This window comes from Abrus precatorius, unplaced genomic scaffold (assembly GCF_003935025.1).
Source record: "Abrus precatorius isolate BTA unplaced genomic scaffold, Abrus_2018 Scaffold3, whole genome shotgun sequence".
In the NCBI taxonomy this organism is placed as follows: domain Eukaryota; kingdom Viridiplantae; phylum Streptophyta; class Magnoliopsida; order Fabales; family Fabaceae; genus Abrus; species Abrus precatorius.
In genome coordinates, this window is record NW_020874373.1 from 1,722,220 (window position 1) to 1,738,170 (window position 15,951).

General features: G+C 33.5%; 3 protein-coding genes across 10 annotated transcripts; all 3 read left to right on the plus strand.

Annotated features, from left to right (window-relative positions):
- Positions 1-705: 705 nt before the first annotated feature.
- LOC113862782 lies at positions 706-6,707 on the plus strand. 4 transcript variants are annotated; one of them, XM_027495981.1, is made up of 11 exons: positions 706-820; positions 1,913-2,326; positions 2,427-2,581; positions 3,123-3,196; positions 3,503-3,557; positions 4,055-4,129; positions 4,247-4,320; positions 4,423-4,471; positions 5,040-5,124; positions 5,632-5,688; positions 6,256-6,707. In XM_027495981.1, exons 2-11 carry the CDS (start codon positions 1,993-1,995, stop codon positions 6,315-6,317), a joined length of 1,020 nt encoding a protein of 339 aa, XP_027351782.1. In that variant the 5' UTR covers positions 706-820; positions 1,913-1,992; the 3' UTR covers positions 6,318-6,707. The 4 variants fall into 4 exon arrangements, with proteins under 4 accessions (XP_027351782.1, XP_027351781.1, XP_027351784.1 ...); XM_027495980.1 differs by lacking the exon at positions 706-820 and adding an exon at positions 894-1,044 and having other exon boundaries at positions 6,256-6,668; XM_027495983.1 differs by lacking the exon at positions 706-820 and adding an exon at positions 940-1,044 and having other exon boundaries at positions 2,448-2,581; positions 6,256-6,387.
- A 1,445-nt stretch (positions 6,708-8,152) lies between these two features.
- Positions 8,153-12,881, plus strand: LOC113861160 (RNA polymerase sigma factor sigF, chloroplastic-like). Of its 5 annotated transcripts, none has more exons than XM_027493780.1 (9): positions 8,153-8,375; positions 8,626-8,765; positions 8,914-9,038; positions 9,153-9,356; positions 9,455-9,743; positions 9,827-10,057; positions 10,336-10,476; positions 10,682-10,882; positions 12,233-12,881. In XM_027493780.1, exons 1-9 carry the CDS (start codon positions 8,327-8,329, stop codon positions 12,518-12,520), a joined length of 1,668 nt encoding a protein of 555 aa, XP_027349581.1. In that variant the 5' UTR covers positions 8,153-8,326; the 3' UTR covers positions 12,521-12,881. The 5 variants fall into 5 exon arrangements, with proteins under 5 accessions (XP_027349581.1, XP_027349580.1, XP_027349582.1 ...); XM_027493779.1 differs by having other exon boundaries at positions 9,111-9,356; positions 12,233-12,784; XM_027493781.1 differs by having other exon boundaries at positions 9,470-9,743; positions 12,233-12,784.
- A 1,940-nt stretch (positions 12,882-14,821) lies between these two features.
- On the plus strand, positions 14,822-15,208 carry LOC113863748. Its single transcript, XM_027497434.1, has one exon. It carries the CDS (start codon positions 14,894-14,896, stop codon positions 15,197-15,199), a length of 306 nt encoding a protein of 101 aa, XP_027353235.1. The 5' UTR covers positions 14,822-14,893; the 3' UTR covers positions 15,200-15,208.
- The last annotated feature ends 743 nt before the right edge of the window (positions 15,209-15,951 follow it).

Consider the following 15,951-nt stretch of genomic DNA (forward strand, 5'->3'; position numbering starts at 1 on the left):
AAAATTTCCAAATATAGCAATAATGATTAATGTACAAAATAATCCCAAGAATTAGTAAGCTATTATACAAAATTGTGAAGCCGTTTCTACTGAGACTTTTATATCACTAAAGAAGCTGACCGTTCGATGAAAAGGGAAAAAAAATTATATATTACTTTTTTTAATTTTTTAACTTCATTTTTTAAAATTAAATTTAAATATTTAAAAATAAAAAAGCTATTAAAAATATATTCATTAAATTCAAATTATAAAATTATAATAATTTTTTTCTAATAAATTTTTTATTAGTTATTTAAATTTAGGAATAAAAATTAAAGTTTTTAGCTTGCACAACAATATATAAAATAAGAATTATATATAATAATTTTTTAATAAAATTTATAATATTTAAAATATAAACTTATTATATTAAATTTTGTAATTTTGAAAAAAATATTACACTATAACTTTTTATTGAATGTAATATTATAAAAACTATTATTTTTAAATAAAGCAAATTTGTAAGAATATTGCACCAATCACAGACGTTGATTCTCTGCCTTCTTCGCTGAACAACCATCTGAACGGTCGTTTTCTTTTCCCACTTCAGATTCCATCCAAACTCGACACAACCCCACCCCTTAATCAACGGCCAGCAGTACAAAATTTTCACAAGATTCCGACACAAAGAGCAACATCATTCGGAGATTTTCAGGATCGAGAATTATGCTTGGGATTAAAACATAAAAAACAAGCTAGTGCCTCGAAAATAAATACAATTAACACACTCTAAGATTAAGGAACCAACGTGTTCAACCTTAAACGGCATGACAAACTGTGTGTAAGCGCGTGAATTGAAGTGCACCTTTTTTGTTTTAATTTATATTTTTTCCCACTCGTATCATAAATAATAATATTCATTCATTCATTCAATTCAATGCATCCATCTTCGTCATCTATTGCAATTGTACCTTCCCTATGTGAACAGTGATTTCTCCACAACAACCCTTTTTCTCATTCTTCCCAGTGTTTAGCTTTCTCAATTCAGTTGGTGCTGAATGGAAGGTGGGAAAGTTCTCAACTCTCTTTTTTTCTTCTTCTTTTTCCTCACTTAATTTGCTCAATTTTTGGTTTTTTATATTTACATTTCTATTTCCAGTGTTTGGTTCTCTGCAAGTTATTGGATCACATGGACTTTGTGTTCAAAGTTGGAAACTTTTGTCATGGAACATATTTGGGTCGGGTTGTGTAAGCGGTAATCTCGAGGTGTGGGTTGGGTGGAGGGTAATAGATGTTAAATGGCTTCTACTTTAGTGTTGTAATTTTTTCTGAGGCATAAGATCCTCGGAGGAGGCGCATTTTAATTCGTTCTCCCCAAAAGGAGAGCAAAGTGGACGTTTCATTTGATGATATAATAATATTGGGTGGTGTTGAAAGCTGAATGTTGAAAGCGATTATCATATAGTTTTATAAATTTCAATAGTTAAATCCATGTTGACCAATATCTGGGAACCTGTCCTAGTTGGATTATATATTACTGTTGGAGTTGAACGTGGAGAATGCTTTCACTTGGGTTGGGTTTTTATAAGGGGAATATGCTATAGCTATAGCTATATCCGCTTGGTTATTACTTTTATTAGCTAACTTCCATTCACTCCATGTATGAAAGGTAGACTTTTCTGCCTGTCATGCTAGAGCACCAGAGGGACAATTTATGTTTTTTTTTTAACGGTTATCTTTTCTATACATCTAAAGATTCACATCCTCAAATTTGCATCTATACCTCCAATTTAGTTCCTTAATGTTAAACTTTGAAAAACAGTACCTACTTTGATGACTGTTTCCATGTTATGATTTCTTCCCAAATGGCTGTATGTCATTGTCTTGGTTAAATCTGATGCTCCACTCTTCTCATGTATGCTTATTTGTACAGGTATATTCTTTCTAGTTTGGAATCCTTTCAACTTTGTCTGAAGAATGTTTCAGAATCCTTCTCCAGATTAACATTTTGAGATGGTGTTATATGAGCATTCAGATGTTTTTCAATGGGGTCTTAATATTCTTGACGGTGACCCTGCTTATAGTCCTGGATACTATGGCAACATAATTCAACATGATAATGGTGACATCTATAATGGACACTACTTTCATAGCCATTATGGTAATGAATGTAACCATGTAGAGAATGATGAGATCATTGCCCGCACACTTCAAGAAGAGTTTTCACAGCTGGAGATTGCTGAATCTTCAGGATATTTACAGGCAGGTGAAGAGCAGTTCCATGTTTCTGAGACTGAGCCTGCATATGATTGGCATAACTCTTCAATGGTGAACTATTGTTCAGGAGGTATCATCAAAGATATAAACTGCTTTTTCTTAATTATAGTTGGAACTTAATTGTTTTTTATGGGTATTGGTTTATTTAATCAAATATTTTACACGTGCAGTTCATGATTATACCCAAGAAGGAGTTGGTGATGAAGAACCATCTAGCTCATGTTCAAGTCCTTGTGAAAAAGAGGAATATTCATTAGAGCTAACTGACAGTTATCCACTTGATGATGAAGTAGGGAGGAGATTGAGTCAAATGATACCAATTCCTGTATGTTCTTCTGTAGATTCCTTTTTGGATCAGCTATTGAAGCAATAAATAGATATACTTATGATCTTTTAATTATCTTTTAGGTACTAAGCAGCTAATTCACTATGTTATATTTTTGTCAACTTCTAGTGATAATTTTCTTTGTGGACTTATTTTATTAAATCAATTGGAATTTATAGTAAATAATTTTTTATCATTTTCAATTATAAGTTGCTGAAACATTTAGTACTGTGGTTCATTATTTTTCAAACATTATTTTTGCAGCAAGTTCTGATTTAAGTCATCCACTGTATGATATATGGTGGTCTTTTTCTGAGCGGTAGAACGAAATAGATACCAAGATCCTTTGGTTTTCTAACAATGTGGTTTTTCAAGCACTCAATTTTAGAAGTTCTATCTTTTATTTTTTTAATGATGAATTTTATCCCTTTATTATCAACCTACAGCTTTTCACATTTAGTACACTTTTTAGAAAGCTCATTTTTTTATCAGTTGTTTGACTTGTGTATTGGAATGCAAATGCCTTCCTTTTCTTGTTTAGCATGTTCCAAAAATTAATGGAGAAATTCCTTCAATCGATGAAGCAACTTCAGATCATCAAAGGCTTCTGGATAGGTATTAGTGACAAATAATTTTCTTTCTTTGTGAAACCTAATATAATTGCTGCTACAATGTGTATCATTTTTCTCTAGTAACTGAATATTCACCGTTTTCCTTCTTTTTTGTTGTCATTCTCCACTTTTGTTTCTTTCTATAATTAAAGCTTAAGCTGTTTTCACAGTTGGCGAGTCATTTTGGGTTGTTTTGTCATTTTTGAATTTGTAAATAAGTTATTGGTTGAGAATTTATTGGTTGTGTACATTTTCTTTTATCAGACATATAACCGACATGCCAAACTAAGCTGTGTAAATTTTTAAACAGATTGCAGTTATATGACTTTGTGGAGCACAAGGTACAAGGTGATGGTAATTGTCAGGTTTGTTGCTTCTAATGTTCATTTGTTTCCAATATTCAGAAAAGCCCATGGGGCAGAGTAGATTCATTAGTTTTAGGATGTAATTTTTGAGTAGTATCAATTATTATTACATGATTAGGAAAATGTTCTAAATATAAATTTTCAAGATTTATTTAGTTACTTTTCTGTTTCTGAACTCATTTTCAATGTTTCTGGGTCTTAGTAGACTACGATGTTTTCTAGTTTTCCTCCCCTTCTTAGTTCCTTAATATTGTGTTTGCTTCTATTGTTCATCCATCTCCATTTTCCATTTCTACCTTTAATTAACAAACAAAAAGCCTTAGATTTTGAGCAGCCTAATACACTGGTACCCTCCACACTGGATGAGCTACAGGAATCTAATTTCTCAACCTAACCTAGAAAACTTTCCTAATCACATACTAGTTAATATTTTTCAGCAGTAATGATATTTAGAGTAATTTTCATATAATAATCTTTTTATTTTCATTCCTCCCCAGTTCCGTGCTTTATCTGATCAATTGTATCATGCACCTGATCACCACAAGTTTGTGAGACGACAAATTGTCAATCAGGTCTGTTGTTTAGTGTATTATCTTTTTTGTTTTAATGCTTGTCTGGCTTATAATATCTCTTCTGCTTTTGTACCATTATTCTTGGATTCTTATTTGTTGAATTGTGTTTTTAACCAGCTCCAATCGAATCCAGACATATATGATGGATATGTTCCCATGGAATATGATGACTACTTGGAGAAGATGTCTAAGTAATGATCTCTCTCTGTGTATACACTGCACGTGCGCTCACATGCACATGTATTTTCTTCTGGCTAACTAACAGTCCCTTTACTTTCATTAAATTAAACTAGGAGTGGAGAATGGGGTGATCACGTCACTCTTCAAGCAGCTGCAGATTCAGTATGACTTTTGCAACTTAATTACTCTTACATTTTTTTTTTTGGTAGCATTTGTCCAATTATTCTTTGCTTCGAGATAAAATGTTTTGCATAGAGAAATTGGTAGTGTGGTCGGGCCATTTAATTTCCCATGGGTTGCTTGAAAGTTTGACTTTTGTTGTTGGCTTTATGCTATGCTTATCATTTTTATTTGTCTATGGACAACTTAGGTGTTCTATCTGCTTATAAAATGGATCATTTTTTTTTGGATGTTGCAGTAGTCTGAACCATATCCTTCATATTACAGAGGTGTTAATAAACAGTCTATTATGAAGCTTTGTAATATTTATAAAAAAAATCATGAATTTTAAGCATGGGTATGTCAAAACTTTGAGGTGTAGTTGCCTGGTTAAGTATGTAAACCCCCTCCAATTTTTAATTCCCCCTAATAACTTTTTCAAACGGTTTACCTGTCTAGTTCTAGAGATAATGTCATTGCTAAGTTTGTAATAGTTTTGGACATAGCTATGAAATGATGTCTTTTCACTTATATTAATATCTTTGAATTTCTTTTTTCCTTTTTCCTCCAGTATGGTGTGAGAATATTTGTGATGACTTCTTTCAAGGACACCTGTTGCATAGAGATTCTTCCTCATTTTGAGAAGCCAAAAGGAGGTTGGTTTCCTTTGTGATGAGTCTAAGGAGAGGATTATCTTATCATTACTATATATTTTCTTACTTGAGCTCAGGCCAAGCAGAGGCTGGTTTTTCCCTCTGCTAGGACTTCTCCTTTCTTCTATTCTAAATTTTCATTTTCCATTTTTTGGTCTCTTCTCTTTAATCTTTTATTTTCCTTCTTAAATTCTGTTCATGTCACATTATTTCTTGAATCTTTCTGTATCTTGACCATAATTTGACCCTTTTTTTTTTCCCTTTCAAAGCAATGGTGCCATGCTTTTCAAGATGCAGTACTTTTGAGTGCTTCTGTAGCTTTTGTATCTCTTTCTATTTTAGTGGAAATCTGAAATATAGCTGTTCAAACAATTTTTTGAATACTTGTGAATTGTGATCACTATTTTGTATCACATATAATTGTTCTTGTATGAATTTTTGGACCACTTTTTCTTTGCGTATTAATTGATTCAATGCATTCATCTTCACTAATATGCTCGTTTATTGCAGTAATTTTCTTGAGTTTTTGGGCAGAGGTGCATTACAACTCCATTTATCCCCAAGGAGGTACTTTTACAAATTTTATATTTCAGAAACATTCTCGCAAATGATTTCAATCACTATAATGGAATTTATTTTAATGGATACTTGATAGAAGATTGATGCTTTCCTGAGTTTGGGAAAAATTTCTTTGGCTATCTATGCGGAAATTTCGTGCTAGTTTGTTTTTGCTTTTCTAAAAGCAATATATATATATTTTTTTATTTTTTTTTTATTCAAAATATATTTAAAAAAATTTTATGAATCAAGAGTCCTTTAAGTGAGATTATCCGTGAAACGTACAAGGGTGTATTTAGTTCAATTTAAGTTGAGCTATTCCTTAATCTTAATTAAATAGTGGATACCCCCACTTGTGTAAACTATGTACAACCTCACTTCGTAAGAGCCTTTTCCCTCTAAAATTTTTATAAATTACATTATTAAGTTGTTTCCATGTTTTTTAATTAATCCAACCACACCCTTCATTATGCCAATTGAAATTAATTGTTCTTAATATCCCCCCTCCCTTGATTTAGTTTTCCAAATATTGGGTATTGGTTGGCTAATCGATTGCATGTTTTTCTACTGATCCAGATATACCTTCAAGTGAGTCGAGAAAGAAGAAAAGGTGGTGGAACTTTGGGAGCAAACATTAACTACACCCCTTTTTAACACATTTTTCCATGTTCAGGAATGAATTTATATCCCCATGTTTTTAGCCGGTCATTTTTTTATAATTATTTTATTTACCTTTCATTAATTATAATGATAAATCTGGGTCTGCTGATACAGCTGTATCCCAGCGACATTTTGAAACTGGAAGCTATGCGGAAGAAACCAAAATTTATACATAAAAGATTAAACATTAAAGCAGATAAGATGAATGGTTGATTGAGGTGAATAGTTGCTTTACAGTAGTTTTTTTCATCTTGATTAGTTTAGTTTGATACCTTAGGTTTTTGAATTCATGACAAAGTAATGTGTTCATAATCATAGGTAGAACTTGTTAACTATTTGTTATTATTCAAACCTTTTTAATGATGCAGCAACACATCGTACATCATCAAACAATAGACTCTACAGTAACTCATTTATTTAACAAACTCGGCTTTCAGTTTAAGTTCAACTTATTGGGTTCATGAACTAAGTTTAACAAATTAAGTCTCAAACTATTTTCAACTTGATTTTGTTCCTTGCCAGCACTTGTACTAGTGCTTATAATTATATCAACTAAGTGGTTATCACTTTTCACAAAAAAAAAAGTGTTTTATTACTTTAATGCTGTTATTTCATCTGTTTTTTTTTACTATGATAAATTTTGTATAACAAGTTATTTTGTTTATTAATTTTTTTATAATGAAAATATGAGATAAATCTAAATAATATAGATTTCAAAATTAGTTTAAATGTTAATAAAATATTCAATATTATTAATATAAACAAAATAATTTTGTAATTTTTCCCAGTTACTGAGCAAAATAATATGTTTACACTATCCAAATAAAATAATATAGAAGCCTTTTTCAACAAATATACTTTAACACAAATAGATTTTATTATAATCAATCATATACATATAATACAATACAAAAACTCTAAATTTGTGCTTCTTAAGCAACTGCACTCCGTTATCACGCACGACTGCTTCGTTGAGTATCCCAATATTTTAACCTTCCATGGCTGAGATAAATAAATGATATCTGCAGAAATGTTACATGACTGCTGCTATTTTCAGTCCATTTTGATAATGTTTGAAATAATTAAGATAAGGGTCTTCAGCTCACAAGCATGTCATTAAATGCAATTGGGGGTGGGGGGGACCAACTCCAAATTTTGTACATATTAGGGTCTCCTGCTCACAATCATGTCATTAAGCTAATAGCTGCTACACATATAGCAAGTAATTATAGTAGGAGGATGACATTTATAGTAAACACAATCAATCATTTTTGGACCATTTGGTGTGCATAGTACTTTATAAGTACCACCAGACAACACACTTTATTGTTTTATGATTAATTCACATCAGACAATTTGAAAGAGCAGGTGAAGAAATAATAAAGAAATACAATTGAAGAGATGAAATATTATTTTTGTATAAAATGAAACAAGTTTTTTTTTCTTAATTTTTTTTGTGTAATTAAAATCTCCCTCTTGCATTCTAGGCTTGCTTGAACTATAAATCACATTAGACCAAAGTTCACCATCCTAAATTTAAATAGAAATAATAATAATAATAATGCAAAGTTCCTTCTTTTTTTTGTGAATAATGAAAAGTTCAAAAAATGAAAAGCTTCAGTGATTCAACGGGCGGGCTGGTCTTTTCTTGGGTCCAGTTGAAATTGGACTTTACTGTCCAAAGTGGTGTGTTGGACATAAAGAAACTGGGCAACACAGTTAGTGGCATTTTTTGTTGACCAAAAAATAAAAAGTGGCATTTTTAATTAAAAAGAAAAGAAAAGAAAATCTTTTTCTTCTGTGGGATTGCCCAAAACAAAAGTTGAGGGGTCTAAGTGAAAACACAGAGAAAATAGAAAAGAAAGGTTTTTCCATATTAATATCAACATTATCTTTTGCAAATGCAACTCCTCCATAGAAGCCTGAAATTGGACACGTAGCCGTAAACATAGAGAAGAGAAGAAAGCATTTGAGTGTGGCTAATACTATGTTTTGTTCATCTCCATCGTTTCCTTCTTCTTCTCCTTCACCTTTAGGTATGCTTATTGCAACTACTCCATTTTCCTTATTTTAATATTTTCTGGCTTCTCAATTTATTTTATTGTCATTATAATTTGAGTAATGTTGTATGATATATAGTATAATTGTTAAGTGTCATCTTGGTAGCACAAGGTAGGTTTAAATTAAGGGTTTAAGAGGTATTTATTAAGAATGCAATGCCAAGATACTATGTTCCTTTCCACGTTTCGTGGATTTTTTACTCGCTGAGTTGAAAATCTCGTGCAGTAATGATGCTCCATGAACAAGCTGCTCCTGCGGTTGCCTCATGGTTTTCTAGTTTTGCATCTCAGCATTTTCCTACCTCGGTTCTTTTACAAGAGCAGCGTGATGAATATAGGCCTGTACTTCACGTCAATAATAAGGAGGTTCAATTTTTTTTTTCATATATTAGTTTCATCGTAACTGGGCTTCTTAAAATGCATATTTTTTAGACTGCATTTTAGTTTTGTTATGCGTAATGATATCTTTTTTTGTGCGTGTCGTGAATTAATCTTCTCTTTGTTTTAATTAAAGGCTACATTAAATACAAGGCAGATGGATATGGCCTTAGTTCATGAGAAAAGTAACATTGGCAATGCTGATCAGTTAGTGCATGACTTTATCCAGCAGTTGCATCTCAGGTCTCATTTACAGAACGTGTAAGATAAATTGAATTGCGAGCTTGCGTTGCGTTCATCAGTTGTAGTTGCTAAAGTTTTGCACATCCAAAGTTGTCTTTTTATAGGGTGCATGGATTGTATGGTGTCTTGCAGATGGACTTGTTCTCCAACTAGGGAAATTGCTGCTTTTTTGACTCCTAGGCCTGTTGATATTGATTCAGAGAGGCCTGCGGATGGTCAGCCGGGGATTGTGTTCTCTCTTGCTGAGCAAGCTTTGTTAGCCTCAAAACAAGCAGCTTCAATAGCTGCAGCGATGAAATCAATTAAGGCTGACGATGATGATCCACTTCCTTCTTGGTTAGTTCTATCTTTGTGGTTGGCTTTGACTTCTTTTCTTTGTTTATTCCATTTATAGGATAATTTGTTTGGATAATAATGACTAAATATCCATTCAGTCTGGACTTCTCAAGTTTGGCTGACTCTTCAGTCGAAAAGAATAAGATTGTGAGGTCTACACGAATTATAAAAAGACGATCTAAACAGAGAAAAGTATCGAAGTTAAAACTTCTTGATGAAGGAAGTTACTTTCCAAGAAAGGCTGATGTACGGGGAAGGTTACATGTAGAAAAGAAGCTAAAAGATGGGTTTGATCAAAATGACCCTGTGCGCTCGTTCTTGTCAGTTCCTGAATCAAAGCAACTATTGACCCTTGAAGAAGAGGCTCAATTGATTACTCAGCTACAGGTGTCACTTGGAATTCCATATTACGTTAAATGCACTGTATGTTCCATTAAGGTTCTTTTGCCCTAATGTGGAATATGTAACAGGATTTATCAAGATTGGAAAAAGTAAAGATCAGGCTTCAATCTCAGCTCGGGCGGGAACCAACTTTGGTTGAATGGGCTGATGTTGTTGGCCTTAGTTGTTATGCCTTGCAGATGCAGCTTCATCGTGGTAGTAGAAGCAAAGAAAAGCTGGTTCACGCCAATTTACGCATGGTAGTTCACATTGCTAAACATTATCAAGGGCATGGCCTCAGCCTTCAGGACATGTTGCAGGTAAGCCTTAAAAGTCTCCGTTCTCCCTCACTACCAAAGTCTATTTATATTACATGACTCTTGCATAGTTATTAATACTATGTTTGCCATGTATGTGTTGTAAATTATTTTGGAACTAAGAAAAACCATAAAATAAATATTAAGCTCAAGTTGGAGCTGCAAATGGGTAAAAACAAGCTTCAGCTAAAGTTTCTCTATTATTTCTTGAGAACTGTTGCAATCATTAATACATGAATAGCAGCTGCATCTTTTACAATCATTTTCTGGTGATGTTATAGGTGGGAAGTACAGGCCTCATAAAGAGCATTGAAAAGTTTAAACCTGCATCTGGTTGCCGGCTTGGTACTTATGCATACTGGTGGATAAGGCATACAATAAGGAAGGCCATATTTCTAAATTCCCGGGTGATCCGTTTGCCGGTAAAACCAATTTGTATATTTATCAATAATCTAGTAATCCAAGTTTAACCTTCCTCCTTGTGAAGTGTCAGTATTCTTGAGATTGTTGTATGTTGACAAAGAACAAAATGATGTTACTGTTGCATTAACTTTTTAAATAGTATGTTATCTGTGTAGCAAGCACAAATTCTACTTTTATAACATGGAATGATCATATTATCTCCAGGAGAATTTATACAGTCTTCTGGGCAAGGTCAAAGAAGCAAAAAAATTGTACATTCGACAAGGAAATCTGCGCCCCACCAAAGAAGAAATAGCAGGAAGGGTAGGAATTTCAGTAGAAAAGTTGGAAAAATTGCTATATGCTGCAAGAACTCCAATTTCAATGCACCAAACCGTGTGGGCAGACCAAGATAAGACTTACCAGGTAGGGCCTTCAAATGAATGTTTCTCTCCCTGGTATGATACTATTTATTAGATCTATAATTTGAAAACAGGGAAAAGGAAAGATCTATATCGATATAATGATTATATAGAATAGCTTCTCATTTTAAATTGGTGAGTGCCTGTACTAAGTCTTTTGCTTGTGCTGATTATTGTAAGAACAAAATGGTGGAAATCAGATTGCAAAGAAAGCCAAAATGAAAATGAGTCCATTATGGTAATGAATCAGCAGCAGCAGCAGCTGAAAAGGCTTTTCAGGGTGTGGAAGAGATGGTAGATAGATCATATTCCAACATGGTAGAAGATAAGGATGGGAAACATATTACACAGCCTAAACATACTAACATAGGCTGTTATGGTTTGGTTTCTTTACTGATTGTTTTGGTTTAGAGTTTTGGGAGTAAACTGAACCTATTCATTTATACTGATGTTTTTCACATAATGTCACAATATGTTTATATACTTGTTAGTATCATTTGGAACACCAGTGAACTATGGTTTGTGAACTGTGAAATTTGGCTTAGGTTGATCCTCAGGCTGAATTAGACACACTCTAGAACTAGACCATGAACATCCCTAACTAAATATTTTAGACCCTTAGAATCTGATGGGAACCAATTGCTCGATCCTGACCAAATGAGGCACACTGTGGAAAGTATATTCTAGAAAGAAGAAAGTTGCTCCTGCCAGCACCTGTTAGTTAGGCTTGTTGGTGGAAACTGGGTGTATAGGGGAGGGGAGCAGAGATAGGGTAGTATGCTTTTTATTTGTGACTTGGAGAGAGGAAATGTGGTTGCTACTAGAAAGGAATCCTTGTTGTAGGAGCTGAGGCTCTGGTAAAGTTCATTCAGTAGTTAACTGTGATTCTCTAGCATTAATAAAAACAATTTTCTTTTTTCGTATTTCATCAAATATGTCAGAAGCGAGTGGGCTCAAGTCACTAGACTCTATTTGGTTGCTTACTGAAGTTGGATCATTTAAATATTCATAATATACTTGCTTTTGCTTTTGTTGACTTGCAGAGATTACCTACAGCAAAATTATCGTATATTGATTGAAGTGACTATTCATTTTGGCCCCAGCTGGGAATTTTACAAAATCTTATTCTTGTTTTCCTGTATTTGTTTTAAGCTTTTGTGATTGTGTGTTAGTATCCTTGCAATGAGCTTCCAGCATTGGATTAAGCTATTGTCATGCTGCTTTGGTAAATTTCTATTAAGCTGGTCTCCCATTGTTGGAGGCTGTTGGGTATGCTCGAATAGATCCTCAGCATTTGATGGACAACACAACATAATAAATGTCCAAATTGATCTCATTCTTATTATAATTGCAGGAGATTACTGCGGATCCTTCAATTGAAATCCCTGAAGTGAGTGTTGCAAAACAGCTAATGAGGAGGCATGTGCGAAGCCTCCTAAATATCTTAAGCCCAAAAGAAAAGAGGATAATCATGCTAAGATTTGGTATTGAGGATGGCTACGAGAAAACTTTGTCAGATATTGGCAGGGTATTTGGTTTGTCCATGGAGAGGGTCCGGCAGTTGGAGAGCCGAGCATTGTCCAAGCTCAGGCAGTGCATTGTCAGTCAAGAACTTAAAACATATGTAGACTTGATTGTATAGATAAGTAGACACCAAGATTATGCTGCTTGGCTGTCACATTTTTTCTGGCCGAGTACAAAAGCAATAACTAGATCAAGCTTTTGAAGCGAAAACTGACACTCAGCCATTGTAATTGAAGATGAACCCGGCATTCCTACCTGGGCACCGAGAAAATTCAACAACAAAAAATGCTTGTGCACTCTGTAAAAATTGAGAAGCCAAACTAATGTGAATCAGAAACCATGTTTTGATTGAAACTGTTGTAATATATTGGTGTCATCTCATTTAATTTTTGAATTGCTTATAAACGAAGAGATATCTATATATCGCAATAGAACTGCTAAGCTGGACCTTTCTTACACCGGAGAGGGAGCTCATATTGACCAACATAAATTGTAGCATGTAGAACATTTCAATATAAATTATGAGAAGAAGACAGAGCAAATAGGGAATTATCAACGCATACGAGTCATTAAATACATATCACTAAAATATGGCTTTAACTTGGCCAACCAAAGGTACTTGATACGAGTTTTATGAAAAATATATAAATTATTGCGTACAATGGTATTTTCAGGGAGGGGAGTGATTACTTAAAAAAATAATTTTTTTTATTTGGTAAAAAGATTAAGTTCTGGATAGGCTGCGCTTTACCTGGGCAAATCTTTTTGGAGGGACATATAGCTATTTGCATATCTCTTCAACCACTATTTACTACACTATTACAAATATGTATGTTAAGAGTTTATACAACTAGGTTTGCCTATAATTTTAATTAAATAAGCTTAAAATTATTGTAGACTAACAGTATCTTTACACTCCACTTATTATGCGCTGAGTGTTTGCCAAGACATTTTCTCATAAAAGCAATCTATTTTTATAAATTGAAGTCCTTATTTTTAACACAGTTTTTTTTTTCATTGAATCATGTAATTTTTATGTGAAGTATTTTATTTACTTGTTACTTTTACCTTTATTTTTCTCAGGTATTATTTAAATTTAATAAAGTTAAATTAAATTTTAACACCTAAGCTAAATAAAATCCCGGCTTGAGTAGGTCAAAATCAAATCGAACAGAAAATCACAAAATCAGACATGTAAAGAGACACTTAAATGACAAAATGGTGCATGTGCAGGGAAATGTGCAAGTGGTTTGCAATAGCACTCCTTGGTTTATTTGCTTGTATCTTCAACCAGAACTAGGACTTACCTAACCATTCTTAAAACGGAAATTATAAATCTCTTTCAGACAATGACGATGATCATGGAGTTTAATTTAGATTATGCTAGATGAAGACCCCTCATAGAAAAGGTATATCCTCAAACTCTAAAACCCAAAAAGGTAATCCAAGATATAGACTTAGCCCAAAATAGGTCCCGTGAAGGGGACCTCAGCTTAATTAAGATGTTAACGTCATGGAACAGAACCGAAGCTCAACTTGTGCATATGACTTTCTTGTCAAGTTTCACTCTTACATAATCTCTTTAGCAAAAATAGTACACTGGATGCTAAGTTCTTAATCTAAATATAGCTATCAACTTGTCAACATTCATCAATATCTTCCAATTTTGCTTTATGATATCATTTTAAGGGTACATTGCAGGCATGCAAAGGAACATTGTGACCCAAATGAAGCTATAATTAAGTTCATCAAACATCTAACTTCCATCTTTTTCACTTTATGTTATCACCCAAAAAAATAAGAAGGAATCTGGAAATGCCAAAATATGATTAGTTTTGCACGGTTTAGACATAATGTAGCAAGTGTGACCAATGTGACCCGGACATTACATATGTATCCTTCATCAAGGAAAGTTCATGTCATGATTTCCACAAACAACATTGCAACAAGAAGAAAAGATAACCTCTATTATGCTTATATCCACTAAATTTTAAGAACAAAAAACAATTCTTATGGGCTGAATAGGCACCATAGATATTTAGTTTCCGCTAGTTCTGTCTGTCTTATTGCATATATGAGGCATACACATAGGCTGGGCCAGCAGTTGTATCCTTCTCAGTAGGCAAATGGTTAGTACTGAATGAAACATTAGCCTTTAAACCGAGAAATCTCACTCGTTAAAAAAAAGGATATATTACTGTCAAATTTAACATCACACACTTGTCTTGCATCTAATATTTAGAAACAAAAAATTCAACACACTTCAAGAGTACAATGAGTATTCCTCCTTTTAACTTTACCCCTCCCTCTCCCAAAATAATAATAATAAACAATGACATTGGAGGAATTAGTACCTAGGAGGGTAAAATATATAGCAACCTTGGCCCATTCTATTTTCATATGCTTCTGACAACTGGTGGTTTGCAATAGTAACAGTCCATACTTGATCTAGAAGACCCAGAATTACTAGCTTCCTATCTTGCCCAATTACATGTCTTCTATGCTATATAAATACCTAATCGAAGCTGAAGCTACCATCATGTTTCTACCATTATATTTACTGCTTTATGGTGGCAAATCAGAATCAGTACACAACTTGCCAGAAAAATCATTCATGGCAGTGAAGGAAACCAACACAAGCCAAAACAGTCAGCAGCAGCAACAACAAGTTTGTGATCCTTGCAAGTCTTTTGGCCAAAAGTGCAGCCACCTTGTCAAGAAGCAGCGTGCAAAATTCTACATTCTTCGCCGTTGCATCGCCATGCTTTTGTGTTGGCATGAGCGTGGAGAGCACTGAGCCAAGGCTGTGTCATCATTTTCTCTATGATTTGTAACATAAAGATGGTACTATGTCATACTAGAAACTGTTACTTTTTCTGATACCACTGCATTGTGTGTAATTACGTGCGGCTAACATGTGAAAGAGATTAGATCTGTTTCAGCTTTCAGAATTATTGAGTAGATCTTATTTTTCATATGTCACAAGAGTCTCTAAAACTTACATATATGTCATATCTGGAGCTTAGTTCATTAGGGAGCTTAAACTTTTATTTGCTTCAGCATCCTTCTGCTTCAAATCTTCAAAGTATTTTACTTTATTTTATTCAGTTCCAAATGAAAAATTACAAAAGGGTTCAACGATGGTTGAAATGATCGATGAGATTCGGACTTAGCAACCATACATAATTATCATAGGTTGCTTAGTTTGTAGAGAACCATATCTTTATAGTTCATCTAGCTGAATTATGGTGTATAAATTAACCTTGCCTTTTATACTCACAGAAACCTCTTCTTCTCCGGAGGATGAGTTTCTTTGCAATTAATTAGTGTTCCTAACTCTTGATTCTTTTATGCTTAGTTTTTATGGACGATAAATTAGGAGCACCTAATTAGAAACCAACTTGAAATAATGCTTGTCTCAAATCTAATTTCCGGTGAGACTATTGCATGTGTGTGCAGAAATATATTTATTGACTTTATTGTAAAAGAAATTTGGAAGAAAGCATGTGACTACCCAAATTTTCCTTCACCTGGCACTGCCAAACTTAC